This window comes from Leopardus geoffroyi, chromosome A2 (assembly GCF_018350155.1).
Source record: "Leopardus geoffroyi isolate Oge1 chromosome A2, O.geoffroyi_Oge1_pat1.0, whole genome shotgun sequence".
Taxonomy (NCBI): domain Eukaryota; kingdom Metazoa; phylum Chordata; class Mammalia; order Carnivora; family Felidae; genus Leopardus; species Leopardus geoffroyi.
The window spans coordinates 89,496,532-89,518,011 of NC_059331.1; the positions used below are offsets into that span (position 1 = coordinate 89,496,532).

Below are 21,480 nucleotides of genomic sequence, written 5' to 3' on the forward strand. Positions count from 1 at the left end.
TATACTTCCTCTGACTTTAGAGATGGAGTAGGATGTTAAGGGCTAGGCCAGGGAAATCTAGTCTCTCTAACTCGAACTATAAGAAATATACAGACAGACAAGAGAACAACTCTGACCACTCAAGTCCTCCAACATGTTTTTCCTCCATCCTAACTGAGCCAGGATACAATAAACTGCAAGTTCCAAATACAAATGTAAACTACTTTTAATTAGCCATTTAACAACCCCCCAGATATTGCCCATCCATCTTGAACTAGTTCAGATACCATGCACATATGACAACAGTAGACACTCAACTGATTTTTTAATGAAAACATGAAAAAGAAACACATACTGAAGTAGAACAAAAGAAAAAAAAATAATCAAAAGTCAGTCACTAAAAAGTATCCCAAGTTATACTTCTGTAAATCCATATAATTGGTTTCAACCTCAGAGACTGACAAAACCAAAACACAGGAGCATTATTTGGAGTATATAATTCTGCTAGGATATATATTCAGTGATACTTAAGTGATATTTAGTTATTTGATTTAAAAATATATATGTTCTCTGTACATTAAATATTTAGTGGAGGGGTGCCTGGGTGGCTCAATCAGTTAGGCCGTCCAACTCAGGTTCAGCTCAGGTCACGATCTCATGATTCATGAGATCGAGTCCCACATTGGGCTCCAAGGTGATAATGCTGGGCCTGCTTGGGATTTTCTCTCCCCCTCTGCCTCTCCTCAGCTTGTGCTCTCTCTCTCTCTCAAAATAAACAAGTAAACTTATTTAAAAAATATTTAGTGGATAATGCTAAATACTACAACAGAGTAATTACGTAGTCTTCAATTCTTTGAGTTCAATTGTAATCTAGTCTCTCCTGACAACGTCACCCCAATAATGTTTACAATATTGAAGGGAGAAAACTTACGGAGAATCAGGAACTTTGAAGAGATCTGCAGCAGAATTCATAAAGCCTACATTAAGTAGAGAGTCACAGAGAACTTTTATACAATGAGTCAAAGGACAATGAGAAGTGCATGGTAAATAGCCCAGTCCCCATTCAAAGAGGGTATGATTTGGATGGGGGATATATTTACTTATACCAATGCATAACGATAATTCTATAAAAGAGGACAACTGACATTGATATTAATATATATAATTGCTCTACTAAACACAAAGAATTGTTACGTCCTCTAAGGGTGAGGAAGCCTTGGGGAGTAAAAGGCAACAAAAGGGTAAAATTAGATAAATGCCTTCAAAATTCAGAGGAGTGAGGTGAACAAGAAAGTGAATGGCAATTTCAGGAAGCTTTAGCAAAGGCACAAAACTTGAAAGGAATTTATTTTGAAAAGAACTAACAGCACAGGTTGAGTAAATGAATGAGAGAGAGGAAGGCAAGGAAGCAGAAAATAAAATGCAAGTGAGGGAATAATGAACAGTGGATAAAAATAAGACCGGAAATCAGGTGAGCCTTAAAAATCAACAGAAATCTGGAGTTCATTCAAGTTCCCTGAAAATCAAGAACTCCAGAGTATGTAAGCAGAGAAGAAATATGGTCAGATTTTTATTTTTTTAAGAGATAATACTGACGGTCATGGTGAATGGATTAGATACGGAGAAAATGGAGAATCCCTTTTATAAGATAAACTCACTTGAATAATGGTATTATCACTTACACTAGAGGACCATATTGAAATGGTCGCCACCTTATCAGTTTGGCTTGTCAGTTGAGGCTTTTTGCTGGGTCTGCATCACAGCACAGTTCTTTCTTTATCTAATAGTACTTCCCCACGGCCCCTCTCACATGTGTTGATCCCCAGAACACTCCCTTACAAATATCCTATAAAATAATTTTGCTCTCCCAGTTGGCTTCTGGTGGAATTCAACCTACAGCCCAACAGTAAAAATGGTTCCAGATCCACACCCTTCCCTTGGAATGGGATCTTGTTAGGCTGGTTCTGATTTTTCTATTTTGGTCTAGTGTTGGGAAAAGGAAACTTTGAACCAATGCACATATCTATCCTGAACCTGTCCCACAGAGATCCACAGACTGTTCCCTAGCTGAAGAGAGGCCTTAGGGACCAACTGAGGAAAAGCCTACTTGAAGTGAGAGACTTCATGTCCCCACGTGTGCTGACACTTGTCATTAAGTCTTTTAAATCCCTATAGAAATAGTCCTTTCCCTCAAGAAAAGATCAGAATCTTATCCCTTTCACCTAAATGTCACATCGTTTAAAAACAAAAACAAAAAACAAACAATAAGACAAACAAATAAACAAAAAACCTTGGTGTACTTAATTTTTACTTTCCAGAAGAGTAGAAATACTCTGAAATATTTAATTTTTACTTTCTTCCTCTACAGTCGTACCCATCAAACCCTATTGAACATATACCTGTATCATTCATTGTAGAAGACTCAAAATCTAGTTGGAATAGAGTAAACATAATACAAAGGATATTTTAAAATATTTATTACTGAATTTTTTTTGTAAAGGATGTTACCACAGGCCAGGGGCAAATACGAAATGAAGGCGATTTTTCAATAGACATGTCCCTGTTTGTACAAGAACTTTTAAGTAAACATATATCCTAAATTTTGACACTTCAATGGAATACTTTCTACAGATTTTTTTTTTTTAATTTGCCAGAGGAAAATATCCCTAACCAGTCATTCCTAAGTCAATTACGTGTTGTAGATTGCTTTAGGTCTTGAGAGTACAAAGGACATCCTTCAGCCCCATGGAGTCCCAACATGTGTGGTTTCTTCCGCAGAGAAGTTTGGATTTTTGCCGAAGGGCATGGAGCCAACGCAAACCACGTAGGTCTAAACACTGCTAAAGTACTACATCTTGACACTTTAGGTTGCTACTGTAGAGTACCTTTTAGCACTGGAGTGATTTATATAAGTTTTAAATGTAGATACCTACAAAAACATAAATTCTTGCCTTTTCCTTTGTATGCATAACCTCTTTATGAATTACACATTTGATATGATAAAGGAATATCAGGCAGAAAATCTCCAGTACAGACCCTAATTTTACAATGTGTTCAAATAACCATTTATTTCAATAATAGCATGAGGGAAATCAAAGTTTCATAAATATTTATTTTATTAAATATTAGCACATTTCATGGATGGAATGCAGCCAAAGAGAGATCTGCTTAAAATAGTCACAGAAGGAAGTTATGTTATCAGAATTTATTTTAAGCGATGATGTAATGCACTCATTTCAGATAAATGAACTTTTTCTTCTAATCCCTGAAGGCAGAGAATAGCACAAGAACAAATTCCCTTGAAACTATGAATTGCCTTTTGCTATTACACTAAAGCTGAGACATATTTGGAAAAATGCTTTGTTAGCTAAATAGCAGCTCTTAAAGCAAAACTGTGAAACTGACTAAGATTTTCCTTGGTGGCTTTCCTTAAAGGAGTCATCTTCTGCTAAGATATTTACTGATCATTGAGATATTAGTTGATACCACCAATAGGCTCTCCTATACAAATATATATTTTTTAAATCCTAAAGAAAATATATATCCTTAAGCATAAACGGAACAGAACGACAATGGCAGAATGAAGGTAAGCTTTTCAAATTCTAGCCCATATTCACTGCTTATTTTACCTTACGGTAAACAATATTCAAACTATAGAATAATTATATTTTTTAAATAAGATAATCTTATGAGTTTATATTATGAGTATGTCGATTATCACATCACCTACGGCTAATATTTTACCCTCACTGTTTCTTCTAGAAACATCCAACACATGCATATACATTTGCATTCAAACACTACTTCTTTATCAAGTCTGAGCATTCATAAGAAACATCTCCTTTCAGGGTTTGGGGGTGGCTCAGACAATTAAACGCCCAACTCTTGATTTTGGCTCAGGTCATGATCTCATGGTTTATGAAATGGAGCCTCATGTCAGGCCCTGTGCTGACAGCAGGGAGCCTGCTTGGGATTCTCTCTCTCTCCCTCTGTCCCTCTTCTCTCTCTGTCTGTCTCTGTCCCTCCCCAGCTCATGTTTGCGTGCTCTCTCTCTCAAAATAAATAAATACATTTTTAAAAAGATCTCCTTTTCTTTTGGTGGACCTCAAAAATGTACAGAAGAGCTACTTAAAAATTAAATTATTAAAAGGCAAAAAACACTGTTTCTGATGCAGGCATTAATTAAGTAATATTAACACATATGGAGACAACTATTTCACCTATGTAGACTAAGCCCTTAGTGTTGATAATATTCAAATAACTGAGCAACTAATATTTAGTTTTTAAAGCATTTAAAAATCAGAGGTTTAAGTTCAAGTGGTCATTGTAGGTGACAACTGTTTGAAGCTTCAAAGTCCTACAGTGACTTGTGAACGACTCTTTTAGAATGGAAAGAATTCTCTATTAATTCAGTACTGGGGACTATTGACCTGAAATCTTGTAATGGCTCCTAGTATTTTGTTTTTCAATGCTTCTGAAAAAGAAGAAAAAGAAAAACCAATCTAACATGTCTCGTAGATGTAGAATGAATTATATATTATGTCTTCTCATCAGTCATTCAATCCTTCCAGTCTTGGCATCCATCTGGGCTTGCATAGATATTGATATTTGCTAACGTACTTGCTGATTATAATTTATAAGGCCTAAAGGATGGCACTCTTTCCTTTGAGCATTGTGTTGCTAACTGAAAAGGTAAAGCACAGCAGCAGCTGCCTTTTTTTTTTCAATAACTAGCCTATATTTTCTTTCAGTGATAGATTATTCTTAATGAGGCCATAGTTGAGGTATTAATAATCCTCACCCTCTGAGGGTGCTTGGGCCATAGGAGAAACCTATTCAGTTAAGAAATAAGAATGTGAAAAAAAAAACAGTGTGGTGTTAAAATGCCACCTTAGTCACATTGTCAATTTGAAATATGGTTATTTGTTAATTGAAAGTTAACAAAAACTTAATTTTACAATTACTATGAATATAAATGTTAACCCTTGATGAATAACTCATTTGGCAGCTTTTCAGTCTAAAACATTACATTTCTCTTGCATAATCCCTTTCATTTATATTTTCAAACGTTCTATTATTACACTTATGCACTGTTAACAGAGAACATGCATATGTACTTAAATCCACAAAACTCCAAAACGTACATCAAAAGCCAGGTGTTCTTCTAACATATTCTTTTTGGATATATAAATGACCTAGTGCATTTGAAACTGAGTCACTTAAAATAAAAGAGGAGAATGGCATAGATGGAAATAAATGCATTCAGCCAATATATATATATATATATTGGCTGAATGCATTTATTTGTGTTATATATATACACACACACACACACACACACATGTAAATATTTATATATATCTTTATATATAAATAAACTGACCTTCTTAAAGTTTTTGTTTAGGTCAACCAGACTGAGCAGGAAGATGTGGTCCTTCGCTCCTACAAGCAGCCTGCCCCTCTCCTCATCCAACAGAATGGTTTGGAAATCTAGTCCTTCTGATGAACCCAAAAACGGAATGCAGCTATTTGAAAGCAGCAAGTCTATGGGAAAGTAAAAGAGGAATTGAAAGAAAGAAAACATTAATTAGTAAAATATTTACTTGCCTCAATACATACATTTCTGCACTTTGTAAATGCATACATACAGCATGCATGCTCAAATTTAGATAGAAGCGAACAAGATACGGTTTTTTAGCACATAATCATTTAGAAATCACTGTGATTTATTACATTTCATTTTACTGATACAACATTAACCTTACATATGAAAAATGCAAGATATTAAAATGAGTATTTTCAAAGCAACTGAATGCAAAATATTTCACTACTCTGTCCACCTTCTTAAGTTACAAATGAAAGCATCAGTTTGCAAACTGATTAAATAAATCAATATATGCAAAGTAAGCATGAAACTAAGTGTATGATAAAACTTACAGCATTTCTTCGCCCCCTACTTTTGATAAACACATCACTATGTTTGGAGGATTATACAGTTCCTATTTCATGCATTCAGGGAGTAAACAAAGAAGCCAAATCCAAGAAAATGGATTCTGAGAGATATATGATCCTGAACCAGTAAAGAGATCAAAATAGTAAAGCAGGAAGGGACCTTGAAAATCAATTAATACGGATTCGTGATTTTATAAATGAAGGTATTTAACTCCAGCAAGGTGAAGCCACATGCCTCAAGTCTCAAAATCAGGTGATGGTAAGGTTGATAATACAGCCTCAGTCCCAGTCTCCATTCTCTTTGACACTTGTCTGTATGTCCTAATTCTTTTTTTTTTTTTTTTTCACTTACAACTATGATATGGATAGTCCTATTAAATTTAGGTCCGGGTTTACAGAAATACAAATCTTTCAACAGATTTTGCCTCAAATACTTATCATACCCTCTCATTTTCTATAGCCTTATAATATTAAATACCAATATAATAATAATACCACTCATCACTCATTAAAGTCCATTATATGTTGATGGACTTTGAAACTAAATCATTATTTTCAAGTAAGTCATTATTAATTGATGAGAAAAATACAAAGAGGCAATGTCTCAGAAACAGGTAACAGGATACTTCCAAAATGTATCATGGCAATTTTCAACCTCTGTAAATGGATATATGAGTCTTTTAAATTTAAAGCCTATATATTCCACACATCAACTGTGGGCTCTATTGTTACTCCATATTTTTGAGTATTCCCTTCACTCTTTTCTCTAATTTACAATGGTTACATGTTATTTCCCTTATTCATCACGATAGATTTTGGTCTTAGTTTTGACAAACCCAAAGGCTGTATGCTGAAGAAGAAGATATAAAATTATCTGAATTCTCAAGTGAGTGTGGTCTTACTAATGCTTATCAATCTTGCTTTATGTATACTGGATAGAATTCTGGATATAGTAACCCAATACTAATTATTTCCTCTCAAGCTAAATATGACTTCAGTAGTTTTTCAGACCAGAGACCCATGGAATAATATTTTTTAGCATCTCCAAATACAGAAACCCTATTTTTGTAGGCTAATATCTGATAAACATTCCATACTAACTATAAAGTAGAACTGAGGAAAGAATAATGGAACCGAGTGGATAGATAAGACAGATATGATCTAAAGCCTTAACAAAAGAAAACATTTCACACAAACCCTTATTCACTGAGGTGATTTGGTATGTTCCATGACATTTCCACTTGTTTAACAAAGAATAAAATGGGCAAAATGGAAAAAGTATGCAAGGGTCTCCAAGAGCATATCTTGACCCAACTAATAGAGAAAAGTAGGTTATATGATATACATCTTATTATTTCAAGTGCCCATGGATAATAATCAACTATTTTGAACCATGCATTTGCAACGTTCATTAACAAAAGGAAACATGGGTTAGCCTAATGAGTGTGAGATCTGTGTCTAGACCACTTGGGACATATCCTAGCCTCACAAATCTAGCTGTGATCTAGGAAAAAAAAAAAAAAAAAAAAAAACTTAACTTCCCCGTGCCTCAGTTTCCTCCTCTATAAAATGGAGATAGGGGCGCCTGGGTGGCGCAGTCGGTTAAGCGTCCGACTTCAGCCAGGTCACGATCTCGCAGTCCGTGAGTTCGAGCCCCGCGTCGGGCTCTGGGCTGATGGCTCGGAGCCTGGAGCCTGTTTCCGATTCTGTGTCTCCCTCTCTCTCTGCCCCTCCCCCGTTCATGCTCTGTCTCTCTCTGTCCCAAAAATAAATAAACGTTGAAAAAAAAATGGAGATAATAATATAAACGATTAATAAATCATGTAGGTGTGAGGACTCAAGGACTTAATGATGAGCATTAGAATGGTGCCTGTCACATAGTAAGTGCTATGTACTATCAGTTATTACAATGATGACGATGTATTTTTTAAACTCTATACAAAATGTACAAAAAGGAAGACATAATATTTCCCAACTCATATAATTCTTAGGATGAGCAAAGGAGATAACTTCTTTAAGGTTCTTAAAACAGTACCTTGAAGATAGGAAAAGTTCAGTAAATATTAACTTACTTTGAATATGATTATTAAATTCCAGTTTGAGCCAAATAACTTCTAATAAAGAATAGTATCTCATCTTCCCTTAAACCTGACTTGTGAAGATGAGAAATTCTCTGTATTCTTTTTACAGTATTGGACTAACATTAAAAAGCTATTCAGTCCAAAAAACTTATAAGAATCTATTATATTAGGTATTGAGCATGTAGTTAAGGGTGTGGTCATGCTAAGCCCTGCATTCAAGGGGCTCACAGATGAATATATAAGTAGAAAGGTATACAGAATACAGTATAGGCAAAGTACATTCTAATACAAGTATACACAAAGGAAATCTTTCAAATAATTAATTGTGTGTCACTTTACAAAAGAAGATAATAATTGACAACAGTGTTGAGGGACGAATGGAATCTTTTCAGGAAAGATATAAAGAAAAGTTTTTTTTTGAGGCAGAAGAACACGAGAATGTACAAGTGCCTATATCACCATACATCACACTCACCCACTACATTTTTAATATATCTCCTACTCTGCAGTGTGAACTCCTTCAGCACAAAGACTATGTCTAACTTATCTTTGAATCCCCAGCACTAGCTCAGTGTCTGAGACAAATTAAGTACTTATTAAATATTTGTGGAATTAAAGTAGTTCGATAGGCTAGAACATACAGAATATATGAGGCTGGACGTAAAGGCAGCCTTGAGATAACCAGAGCCTAAAATGGCAGGCTGGGAAGTTTGATTATCACGGAGGTAACTGGAAGCCACTAAAATACGTTATGCAGAAAAGTGACAAAGACTTTAACTGAGTGTTGAAAAATAAGTCTGGCTGCTGTGTTCAGGATGGATGAGAATTGGAAATGTAGGAGAAGGGAGACTACCCAGAAGTTCCTGAAAGATGGCAAGTCCCTGAATTATGGCAGTGCCACTGAGAGGAGCAAGATGTTTAAGAATCTTACATCTCATTTGTTGTCTCTCCTGGTACAGCAAGGAAAACAAAGTTGAGGTAGTCATTTATTTTCTTTAACCACAACCAATTCTATTGGGTTTAGTTTCAAATTTGACAAGGAAATACAGCTGCAAAAATAGTGACTAATGTAAAGTATTATCATTTCAAAATGATTTCATGTTGCCTTGTGACAATGTTAGCATCCAAATGATTAAAGCATGCTCCGCCAATCCTTTGTAGCCAAACAAAATAATTAGACTTAGGCATTACATATGAAAATTTCTCAGGCTGACGCATACATTTTGAACAGACCTTGGGACAGGGATTGGAACAGGTTCCCTCTTCCCCAAACAGCTTATCTTTCCTGCATTTCTGCCAAACCAAGCAAAGTCATTTTCGTTTTCACAGGATCATCAAGTAAAGCCTGGGGGGAAGGGAGGGGGCGGGGGGACAGGGGTTGGAGGTGGTTAATTCCAAACCCTGCGTCTTCACACCTAAAACTGATATACTCCCGGGAGAATTTTAGAGGAATCAGAGGTGGATGCTGGCTCTGCAGGCTGGAAACTCATGAAAGTTAAAGACCAATAATTTGGCAATAGATTTCCGAGCTTTATTTTTTTTCTTCTCCTGAACTGACAATTTTCAGCCATGTGATTTTTTTTTTTTAATTTTTTTAAACGTCTATTTATTTTTGAGACAGAGAGAGAGAGAGCAGGGAAGGGGCAGAGAGAGAGGGAGACACAGAATCTGAAACAGGCTCCAGGCTCTGAGCTGTCAGCACAGAGCCCGACGCGGGGCTTGAACTCACGGCCCATGAGACCATGACCTGAGCCGAAGTTGGACGCTTAACCGACCAAGCCACCCAGGCGCCCCAAGCCATGTGATTTTTAAGACTGTCCACAGTTACAATCCTTTGGAACAGAAACTCTGTTCTGTCCCCATTGGGGAGGGAGGTGAGCATGTTGTGTCACACAGCCATTCAGAGGAGGCCTGCCCAATACGTACTTAGACAGCCTCGCCTCTCCTCAGATGACAGTAGCGTTTACCTCTAGGTCCTCAATGCATTCTTTGTTCTTTCTACCTAAACTTACGGAATTCCCTATAATCACTCGTTCGAACTGTTCTTTTTTTTTTTTTTTTTTCAACGTTTTATTTTTATTTTTGGGACAGAGAGAGACAGAGCATTAACGGGGGAGGGGCAGAGAGAGAGGGAGACACAGAATCGGAAACAGGCTCCAGGCTCTGAGCCATCAGCCCAGAGCCTGACGCGGGGCTCGAACTCACGGACCGTGAGATCGTGACCTGGCTGAAGTCAGACGCTCAACCGACTGCGCCACCCAGGCGCCCCCGAACTGTTCTTTTAACAACTTGTTGGTCTATCACCTTCTTCTCAGTTTGTAGTGTCATTCAATGTCCCACGCCCTCAATTTCCCACTCCTATTCTAGCAATACGCTTTTGGAAAAGTTACAGGATGATTGTTTCTGAAATGAAATGAAGATAAGATCATTAATTTATTCCACCAGTTTGAATATGGAAATGATTCCTGTGATAGATTTTTATTTGAATGATGACACAGACAAGATGTTCATGATCCGTGATCAATAAAATGCTGCAGAGCAACAGCATGGTTCTGAGTATCAAAAACCCTGTAAGTAACATGATTTTTCATGTTTGTATGTACATGTGCCTTTTTTTGAAGGGTATGTCCAGAATCTTCATCAGCATCTCCTGATATCTCTCCAAAAGCCACAGAGAAAATGTATATTTCCAACATGCAGTTAATAACCATTTAGAGTAACTTCCCATTTCTTCACTATTTAGAATAACTGCTCGGCACAAGGAAGCAAGTCACTACCTTTATAAAATTTGATGATGAAGGCAAACAATGGACTCACCTAAGACCACCAGGGGCTCTGCACATGATACAAAGACTCTGATAACAAGTTCCACTCTCAGGATCTTACAGCCTAGTGCAGAGGAAATGCTAATCCACATCAAAAAGGAAAACATGCTTGTGACAAAAGACAGCAGTAGCGAAAGTCACAGACTGTCAAATACCTTTAATAGTAAAATGGGAAGAAATTCCCATCTGCATTTCTTTTACCAAGCCAAATAATGCCACTTCAATTCTCTCACCATTATCTTGGGTAGAGATACTGCATGGTCTCTATGCTCCTTCTAAAATGCCTTTGAGTTCTACAGCATTAGAACCTTATGCCTAACTTTGTTAAAATTAAAGAGCTATCAGGTAAACTAGCATTCACCTGTCTATTCCTGGGCACCACTCTGTTCCTTGGAACAGATCACCTCTAACCTTTGGGAAGAGCAGGAATATAGTGTAAAGCAATTCCAACTAAAGGGAAATTCTATCAATAACCTTTGTTGGACTCACATGTGCCAATTCAGTGAGGTCCAGAATGGTTAAGGAGGTTTCACAAAACCAATTTGCTCTTAATGGTGCTGTTTGTTCAGCAACAATGAAACTCCTTACTCACAACCAGATGCCCTTCCATGTGAGGGGAAGGCTAAAGATCCCATAATCCCTGTTCTGATTTGAAATAAACATTTGTTCTTAAAAGAATTCTTTGTATCTCCCTTTTAGTGTCACTTAATACAATTGTTCATTCAGCCTGAAGAAACATTTGACCTGACGGTCTACATTCTTCCTCTTCACCTCAGAAAGGAAGGGAGTGGTTAGTCACATTGAATCTAATAAATTTAGGTTTAAGCAACACAGACTTCCTCAATGTTTGACTGTTAAATGAACAAGATCCCATATCCCTGAAATAGCATTTATTGCCAGAAATCTTGAACTGGGTGGAGTTGACCATTTCTCTCCCAAGAAGACTACATAGCTAAAAAAATGGCTTCCCACATCCTTTAAAGAACACTAAACACAAAGATTTTTTGAGAAGATAATCCAAGTTATTAAAGCTAGAATTTCATGGGGTAAAAAGAAAATCACCTTTGAGGAAAGTTACTTCCCAATCTACTCCAGTCACAGGAGTAGAATGCCTCAGCAGAGAAAGTTTACAACCAAAAATGGCCCCAGTTCAAAACCGAATCGGCTTTCCCTATGGTCTCAAGATATTCAGCACAAATGCTTACTGCAACCACTCCTATTTTTCCTCAAAGGAAATAACCATTATATCAGTAAGGCTGTTCTGGGGCTTCTTGAAATATGGTCGCATCTCCAGTGTGTTCTTTGCAAAGCTGTTGTAAGTAAGGAAGTAAAGGAGTTTTTATTCCTGTCTTCCCCATAAATTCCGCTTTCCTCCCTTGATCTCTGAACCCCCAGGGCTTTCATGCTGTTAGTATCTAAAGACTTCTTCTATGGAATTCCTTCTTCCCATAGTTTCCAGAAATGTTTTGGCTACCAAACCATTACCTCACCCCCACCCCCCCCAAAAAAAGCCTGTTCTCAGTTTGGGTCAGGAATTGAGTAAAGGCAACAAGTTATTCAGTCCAAAAAGAAAACTAGTCCCTAATACCGTGGCTCACTGAGTTCCTTGGGCTCTCTGTGAACTTGTATTTGCTTCTCTAGGTTCTGGTCCAAGGAAAGGCATGGATTCTGTTTTGGAATCAAGCTTTGGAAATTTAACTCATCTTAAACTGGCCCCACCTGACTTTCAATTGGTTTTCTGAAGCTTGAGATCATATGAAAAAATTTTGGTTACCAAGATAGCTGACTTCCACCTATCAAAAATACAAATTAGTCTCTATTTATGTACACTCATTCTCCATAGCTAACTGCTGAAACAATATCCAGTATATAAAGAATAATATTCAAACCTAAAATCCTTACAGAAGACTACTTCAAAACTATAGGTGTGTATTATATTATCTTTATACGTTCCTAGGTGAGAAGTCCAACCCTGTTCTCTTCCCACAAATGCAAGTCCAAGTCAGGAAAAAAATCAAATTTTCATTTGCTCTTCTGCAATGGAATGTTGAAGATCATTCTGCTCATTAGGTCTTAGAACATTGCCTATGTCAGTAATAAATCAGATGATACCATGTAGGGAAACATAAATTAGAAACAAATAAAGCCTATTATATCATCAGAGCTTTGTTCTTGCCAGGACAGGATGTGGAGAGGAGTGTGGCAATTTTACACTGTCACATTTCCATCTACATCCATGCTTTTAAATTACAGGTTTATTTTTATTTGGCTAGCTTTCAATAGCAGATGCTTTATATAATCCATCACATGTGAGATTCATAATTTATGATTATGAATCCTTTTAAACTCTTACTTTGAAGGAGTCCTTTTAAATGCTCGAAAGCTTTGCTATGATCATTTTTTCCCACTGACCTATAAAAAAAGCCTAACGTTATAAGTACCTAGTACATTTCCAGAAAACCAGTGTCATAATAGAATAAACTTCCTCAGAAGGAAGGATTCTGATTTGACAATTATTTTCTTAATGGCCTTCAAAGTCTTGAGAGTATCTCCCCTTCCAAATTTAAAGGAATGTTTAAAATCAAGACACCATGTCACAAATTAATACGGATCTATTTTCAATCAAGTATATAAATTTAATTTTTACAAAACTCAGAAAGCCATACCTTAGTATACCATCAGCTATAGATTCTAAACAGCAAGACAAATAGGATAGGAACAAATAATTCTTCAAGTTAAGATCATGATGAATATACAGAACAAAGAGTAATAACATTTTTGGAAAAGAACAACATTTTATAACGATATTTTAAAAAATTAATTGCATCCACCAAAATTAAGTATATGCACACCAAAAAGTAAAGTCAAAAGGCATATGTAAGCATCTGTCTCCTCTCCCATCGTCTGTCTACCTCCAAACCAGTTTAGTAGTTTATTTTCTATTCATTTTTCTATTTCTAAATAATATGTATACACTATTATCTTTTAGAACATTATTTTCAGACATTTCTACTGAATTCCCTTTGACAGAAATTGAGAATTTTAGCTTTCTGATGCCAACTCTTTCCCTTTAACCAAAGTCCTGGCATGATTATATGTCCATTTTTATGAAAAGCTGTATTCAATGGTTTCATTATTAAACAACGTAAATACTCTTCCCTACTTAGAAAACTAGTTCTCTGATTATACTTTCTTTCTTGGAAAAAAAATCTGTTGCTTTAATTAATAATTTCCAAGTTGTGACATTTACTTAGTTTTGTTTAAGATCATGATTAAATCTGGGGCACCTAGGTGGTTCAGTCGGTTAAGCATCCCACTTCGGCTCAGGTCATGATCCAGTGGTTTGTGAGTTCGAACCCCGGGTCGGGCTCTGTGCTGACAGCTTGGATCCTGGAGCCTGTTTTGGATTCTGTGCCTCCCTCTCTCTCTGTCCCTCCTCTACTCACGCTCTGTCTCTCTCCCTCTCAATAAATAAATAAATATTAAAAAAAAATTAAATCATGATCAAACCTTTCCACAATTCCTGAAAAGGGCCTGCATAAAATTTTCAGATGAAATTCTGTCGGATTGTTTTTTATCTCCTGGAGGTGTCTCCTGGGCCCTTTCTTCTTCTCCCTACAAACTAGACTGGCTGTTCTCTCACCAGAGGGACAGCTTTCTCAAACTTCCTTCCACCTCTCTCCTACTACGAATCCCAACTTTCCTAGATCCCGTGTCTTCTTCCTTGACTTATTTTCTTATTCTGATGAGCACATCTCCAGAAACTTCTTAAGAAATGGTGACTGAGACTTAAATTTTTGAAATTTTACATGTGTAAAAAGGCCTCTAATTTATTTTTATTAATAGGTGGGCTAACTATAGAATTCTGGGTTGACCAGCATTCACCCTTAGTGATCTGAGGCATGTGAACACTATCTTCCAGTTTTCAAAGTCATGATTGAGAAGTCTCATGTTATTGTATCCCCAGCCTTGGAACGTGTCTTTTATTGTTTCTGGAAATTATATGAATCACTTCTTCATTGTTACTATTATGAAGTTTAAAATAATTGGACTGAACATGTCTTGAACTTTGTTTTTGTTGGTTTGATTTTGTTGTTTTTCACTTATCATGCCGGGCACTCAGTGTGATATTGATCTAAATTTTAATTTCTATTGGCTCAAGAAACTTTGAGTTTGGCTTTCATTCCAAACAAACAGATGACTATTATCTGTAGAACTTTTCTCGAGGTTTTCTCCAGAAAGGGTCCTCTCCCCACATGCCCAAGGTAGGTAATCCAGGTAGAGGTGTGCAGAGAATCCGTGTCAGAGTATGCACACAGAATTCCAAAAGGAAGATTAAAAATACAGTCATGGAATAATGTTCTCCTGAATTTCAGGCAGTGTTTATAGAGCATAGGCAATGAAATAATGTTTTCCATTTATAGTTTCCTATAAATGTTTTTGTCTCACAGATTATTAGATCTCTGCTCATGACTTTGAGATAGACACCTAAAACCACACTCCTCTCTTATTTTTTTGTATTTTTTTAATGTTTATTTTTGAGAGAGAGACAGAGTGCGAGTGAGGGAGGGGCGGATAGAGAGGGAGACAGAATCCGAAGCAGGCTCCAGGCTCTAAGCTGTAAGCACAAAGCCCGATGTGGGGCTCGAACCCACGAACTGCAAGATAATGACCTGAGCCCAAGTTGGACACTTAACCGACTGAACCACACAGGCACCCCGCACTGCCTCTCTTAAATCACAGTTCATAATTTTCAGTAGCCTGCTTGCTACTGTCACTTTCCCCCAATCAACCGATCTTACTGACTTCAATGACTTAATGACATGACCTAGTTCCCAGGCTCAAAAAATCAGAATTGTTTTTAGTTTACCTTCCTTGGTCCCTTACTCTTTTTTCCTGTATTTAAATAATTGGTACCTCTAAGTCTATTTCACTTCCTCACATCAACATCAAGTTAAATTTAAGTCTTATAAATTTGATCATATAAATTTTCTATTCTTCCCCCTCAAATATTTATTCCTATTGTAACCCAGGCCAAGATGCGTATTATTCCTTCTCTAAATTACTATACCTGATTCATAAATAACTTTGTTCTATGCCCTTCTCCTTCACCTATGTCTACCACATGATGCTATCTATTCTTTTTTTTTTTCCCCTAAATCACAATTAAGTTAGGTCAATTTCATGATCAAAATCTTCCAATGCCAACATACACTTTATTCAATAAAGTATAAATGTTTTCCATTGTTCAAAGTTCCATTTCATACCCAACCTTCTTCAACATTCTTGAATGGCATTCATTTAAAAAATATCCTGGGGCGCCTGGGTGGCGCAGTCGGTTAAGCGTCCGACTTCAGCCAGGTCACGATCTCGCGCTCCGTGAGTTCGAGCCCCGCGTCAGGCTCTGGGCTGATGGCTCAGAGCCTGGAGCCTGTTTCCAATTCTGTGTCTCCCTCTCTCTCTGCCCCTCCCCCGTTCATGCTCTGTCTCTCTCTGTCCCAAAAATAAATAAACGTTGAAAAAAAAAAATTTAAAAAATATCCTAATCGTATTGAATTAATATTTTTGCAATTATTTTGTCCCTTGAAAAAACTAGAAGCTCTTGCAGATAAGAATAATGTCTAAATCAATGCTGTAACCCATCACTTTTTCTTGCACATAAGAAGTCTAACAAATACTTAACTAATGGTTTTCAAATTAGTGATTCTTATGTATGTTGGTTTACCTGCCTCCCATCTAAATCAGAATTTATTAGAACCATATGAATAATTTAGAGAGGTTAATGTGCCATTAAGAGACCCAACTGTGGCTCTAATGGTTTGCAGTCATTAAAGGTTCTGGTTGTTATCTCCAAATGCTTGGAAGGGGAGCAGGTGGGGAAAAGAGGAAGAGGTCTAAATAAGAACACTCTAGAGCAGCACTTCTCAGGATTTAACAAGCTTTCAAATCAGCTGGGATTCTTGTTTCTCATTTAGAAAGAGGTCAGGGAAATGAGATTGTACATTTCTTTTTTTTTTTTTTTTTTTCAACGTTTATTTATTTTTGGGACAGAGAGAGACAGAGCATGAACGGGGGAGGGGCAGAGAGAGAGAGGGAGACACAGAATCCGAAACAGGCTCCAGGCTCTGAGCCACCAGCCCAGAGCCTGACGCGGGGCTCGAACTCCCGGACCGCGAGATCGTGACCTGGCTGAAGTCGGACGCTTAACCGACTGCGTCACCCAGGCGCCCAAGATTATACATTTCTAACAAACTCCCAGATTATTCTGGTGCTACAGATTATTGAACCAAAGTTGCAGTAAGAAAGGCTAAAGTACAACATGGCCCCACTGCACTGAAGAGAAGAGCTGAACTCTTCCTTCTTCTCCACACTAGAGTTTCCCTCAAACATTTAAAACATGGCGCGTGTTAATTTATGCAAGATGGCCAGATTATTTTTTTTCCATTACAATTGTACATTGGTCAAATGTGCATATCCCTTACTTATTCTAACAATCTAATTAACTTAAATTATAACTAACTTAGTTGCTATAAGTGATAAATGACCTGCTTAATTTAAACCAATGATGTATGAACTTTCCCCCCTCAGTTCTCTCATACAAGGAAGGGAAGTGCGTTAATTTAACATGCATTAACCTGGAAGGAGATGCGAAGATGAAAAATTATAATTTATTATTGACTTTTAGGTAAATGTCCTGTTACCTGCAGCAGCAGAAATTCTACCAGAAATGCCTAAATATAATTATATTTGTAAAGACCTTCAATTTTTACTTCAATTAATTCAATTACATACTGTTTGGACTCCCTTTGAAGCCTGTCATGATATTCAATTTGTGCTTTGTGACATTCAAGGAACTTTCCCTATTTTATCCAATTTGATCTTTGAGGATAACTAGAGGATTATCACTAATTTCTAGATGAGAAAACCTAGACTCAGAAAGAGCAAATCCTCATCCTAATGGTGGCTGAACTGTACATGCCATAGAAAGAGCTAAAATCGAGGTCTTCTGACCTGAAGCCCCGTTGCATATTACAGCTATATTTTATATTTGAAGAGTTAGCACTACTTAGAAAAACAAGATTCTTTTACAAAACAATTTTAGTTACATTTTTACACAATATACCTATTGCTGAAATATTTACCTTATTTTCCAGACTGTGCCTGGCTCACTGTGGCTTTAGTCAAATAAACTTCTTTATGAGTATCATTCTTTACAAGTAAAAAGTACTTAGTTCTGATACATGCCTCTTTTGAATTAATAGGATTAAATCAGCCAATTTAAAGGACTTTTACAAAAATGAAAAAATATATATTACTAGTTTTAAGAAGCACAGAGGCATTTGTCAAATTTTCTGTGAAAAAAAGACCCAATGGCATTCAGTTTTAAAATGTCCTTAAATTGGGTGCCCGGGTGGCTCAGTGAGTGAAGAGGCTGACTCTTAATTTTGGCTCAGGTCATGATCTCATGGCTTGTGAGTTTGAGCCCCGCGTCAGGTTCTGTGCTGACACGCAGCCTGCTTGGGATTCTCTCTCTCTGCCCTCTCCCTGCTCACGCTCTCTCTCTCTCTCTCTCTCTTGCTCTCTCTCTCTCTCAAATAAATAAATAAATAAACAAAAGTTTTTCAAAAAATAAATAAAATGTTTTTAAATTTATATTTTTACACATGTTTTGAAAGAATCTCATTGTAAAAATTCCCTTAATAAGACCTAAGGAAGTTGAGCCACATTGTAGTAGGTAAGTAAAGTCCTAAAACAAGCAGTTGTATATACAGAATTTTATCTCAATAATTTATACAATAGTAATCCCACCACATACAAGATCTGTCCAAAAAGAACTTTTTTAATGGGGTGCCTGGGTGGCTCAGTTAGGTTAAGCCTCCGACTTCGGCTCAGGTCATGATCTTATAGTTAGTGAGTTCGAGCCCTGTGTTGGGCTCTGTGCTGGCAGCATGGAGCCTGGAGCGTGCTTCGGATTTTGTGTCTCCCTCTCTCTCTGCCCCTCCCCTTGTCATGCTCTGTCTCTATCTCTCAAAAATGAATAAACTTAAAAAAAATTTAAAAACAAAGAACTTTTTTAACTAAAAAAGACTTTACAGGGTTTAATCCCAGAAAAAAAATTGCCTTTACTTAAGTAATGATACTCTTAAACTTCCTTCCATGTTTATATGCATAACCAAAGACACAATCAAAGTATCCCTTGATCTAGCCCTCTTTTACCCTGCCAGGAGGACATTGCTGACCTTTGTAGATCTCAGCGAGTTTTATATCCCTTCTTAATTCCAAGAACACTTTTTGCATGATACTTCTGTGGTAACATTAAAATATGTATTATTTTACATTACTGTGTAACTTCTATCACTTTGTGAACCTCCACAGATCAATAATATTTAGAACAGTGCTCAAATACAGTGTTAAATAGATTTTAATTATTATTAATTAATAGGCTTGGATGCAGGCAAATTGTAGTATAAATACTATTGAATTGAAAAGCAGGAGACTTGGATGTTTGTTGTTGTTGTTGTTATTGTTGTTGCTGTTATTGTTTTAATTATCTCTTATGTGATTCTGAGGTTATCTCTTCTTTCTGAGTTTCCTTTCCAAATGTTTATGCCTCAATTTTCTAAACGTTGATAGTACTTACAACCTGTATCACTATATCAAACAGTAAACACATTCCTCCTTGAACATAGTTTTAGAACTGCTTGACTTATCTTTCCATCTAGACAATAGCTGACACTGACAATTATGCAGATAATAGTTTATTATGCAAAATGGGCCACTTTCACTAACATGTTTTTTAAGGTGTTTTTTAATTTATTTTTTATTTTTTTTAATTTATATCCAATTAGCCTATAGTGTAACAATGATTTCAGGAGTAGATTCCTTAATGCCCCTTACCCATTTAGCCCATCCCCCCGTCCCACAACCCCTCCTGTAACTTACCCTCAGTTTGGTCTCCATCATTTCTTACCAGCATTATTACAATATGTCTACTTCCCTGACATCCCCCTTTCAGTGTATTTACAATACAGAAACCACAATGATCCTATAATAATAAGAGTCAGATTATGTCACCTCTGTGCCAAAATTCTCCAGTGAATTCCCAACACACAGACTAAAAGCCAATGTTTTGACAATGACAACAGTGGAAGAATCTAATCTTTTTCCTTCTACCAACTCTCTGATTAAATTAATCTTCTTTCCTTTATCTCAGTGTTTTTCAGCCATGTTGTCTTCCTTAGGATTCTTAAACATGGCAGACATATTTTTGCCTCATGACCTTTGCACTGGCTGTTTCTTTTGCCAAAAAATATTTCTTTCCCAAGTATCTGCATGATTTGCAACAGAAATTTCTTTAAGTATTTGTGAAAAACATCACTTTCTCAGTGAGCTCTTCCCTTACCACATACTTGACTACTACACTCCCACCATTCTCTAGCTAACTTTCTTGATTCATTTCTCCCCATAGCACTTATCATCTTCTATTTTGCTAGGCAATGTACTTATATATGGCCTGCCTTTCCTATCAGAATATAAACCACATGATGACAAGGATTTTGGCCTCTTCCATTTGCTGACATATCCCCTTGTTGCCAGAACAAGGCCAGAAACGTAATGGGCATTCAGAAACTATTGTTATGAACTGTTGACAGTTAAACATCACACACACACAGTAAGATTATCCCTAAATTCTTGAAACTACAGAAGCCCAGATGAACAGCCTCTGTTTAGAGAAAATACATCCGGGAAAACAAGTGCGTTCATTCAAACATGGCACATCTACCAAAATTAAACCATCAGTGACTTGCTTCATAGAAAAAAACATATATTGCATGTAAATTCTTATTATAAGATTGATAAGGCTTCTTCACTAAGTACTTAAGGGGAGGTATTCAGAGCAAGCCGGCTTCTTTTCCCATTAATTTGACAACAAAAATGTCCACTCTAGATTGCATTTTGTGGTTGGAACTCCTTAGTGATTTTAATGATTCACTTTAACCCATTCTGAAGGTTACCAACCATCAAAGACACTACTTTTATCAAGGTCAACAATGATCTTTTTAACTGGAAGGGCTTATTAACTACTAGAAGACCACAACAGTAAAAATACTGGAAAGCACCTTTAATAAATTCACAATCTCTGGGTGGTACTTAACTGAAGGAAACTAACTTCAGTAGAAAATGCTTTGGGAGTAAGTGGAAGTAATCTTAATATGTGTTGTAAACAAGAGGGAGCTACATAATATTTTTCACAGTTGTTCCCATAGGGAAACCTTTGGTCTGTAGACAATCATTCACATCTAGCAAAATAATAATGTTTCACAAAAAGCATAATTGACGGTATTATGCTTACTATGCGACACACTGAGGGGCTTTACATGGGACACGTAACTTAACAGCATCTGTAATGGAAATAAGTAAATTAGTGCACTTAGATTTACTGTTACATTTATTGTGTTACAAATAAGAAAACGGGAGCACAGAAAATAAACATCCAAATATCTCACAACTAGTAACAGCGGTTAAGACCTAAGAAGTTTGGTCTTCACTATTACATCATACTGAATCAAGATAACAGAACTAATCCTGGACTACTCAAATCAAACAAGCTACCTAAACTAAAAAACAGCTAACTAAAGTAA

The 21,480-nt window shown here is 36.6% G+C and overlaps 1 protein-coding gene across 9 annotated transcripts in view; it reads right to left on the reverse strand.

Moving 5' to 3' along the window:
• Positions 1 to 21,480, reverse strand: part of SEMA3D (semaphorin 3D) — a 200,851-nt gene that overhangs the window by 101,234 nt on the left and 78,137 nt on the right. For all 9 annotated transcript variants that reach the window (XM_045494651.1, XM_045494650.1, XM_045494658.1 and 6 more), the window contains one exon: positions 5,363 to 5,523. In XM_045494651.1, the coding sequence (XP_045350607.1) occupies positions 5,363 to 5,523 (161 nt within the window). The remainder of the gene's footprint in view (positions 1 to 5,362; positions 5,524 to 21,480) is intronic.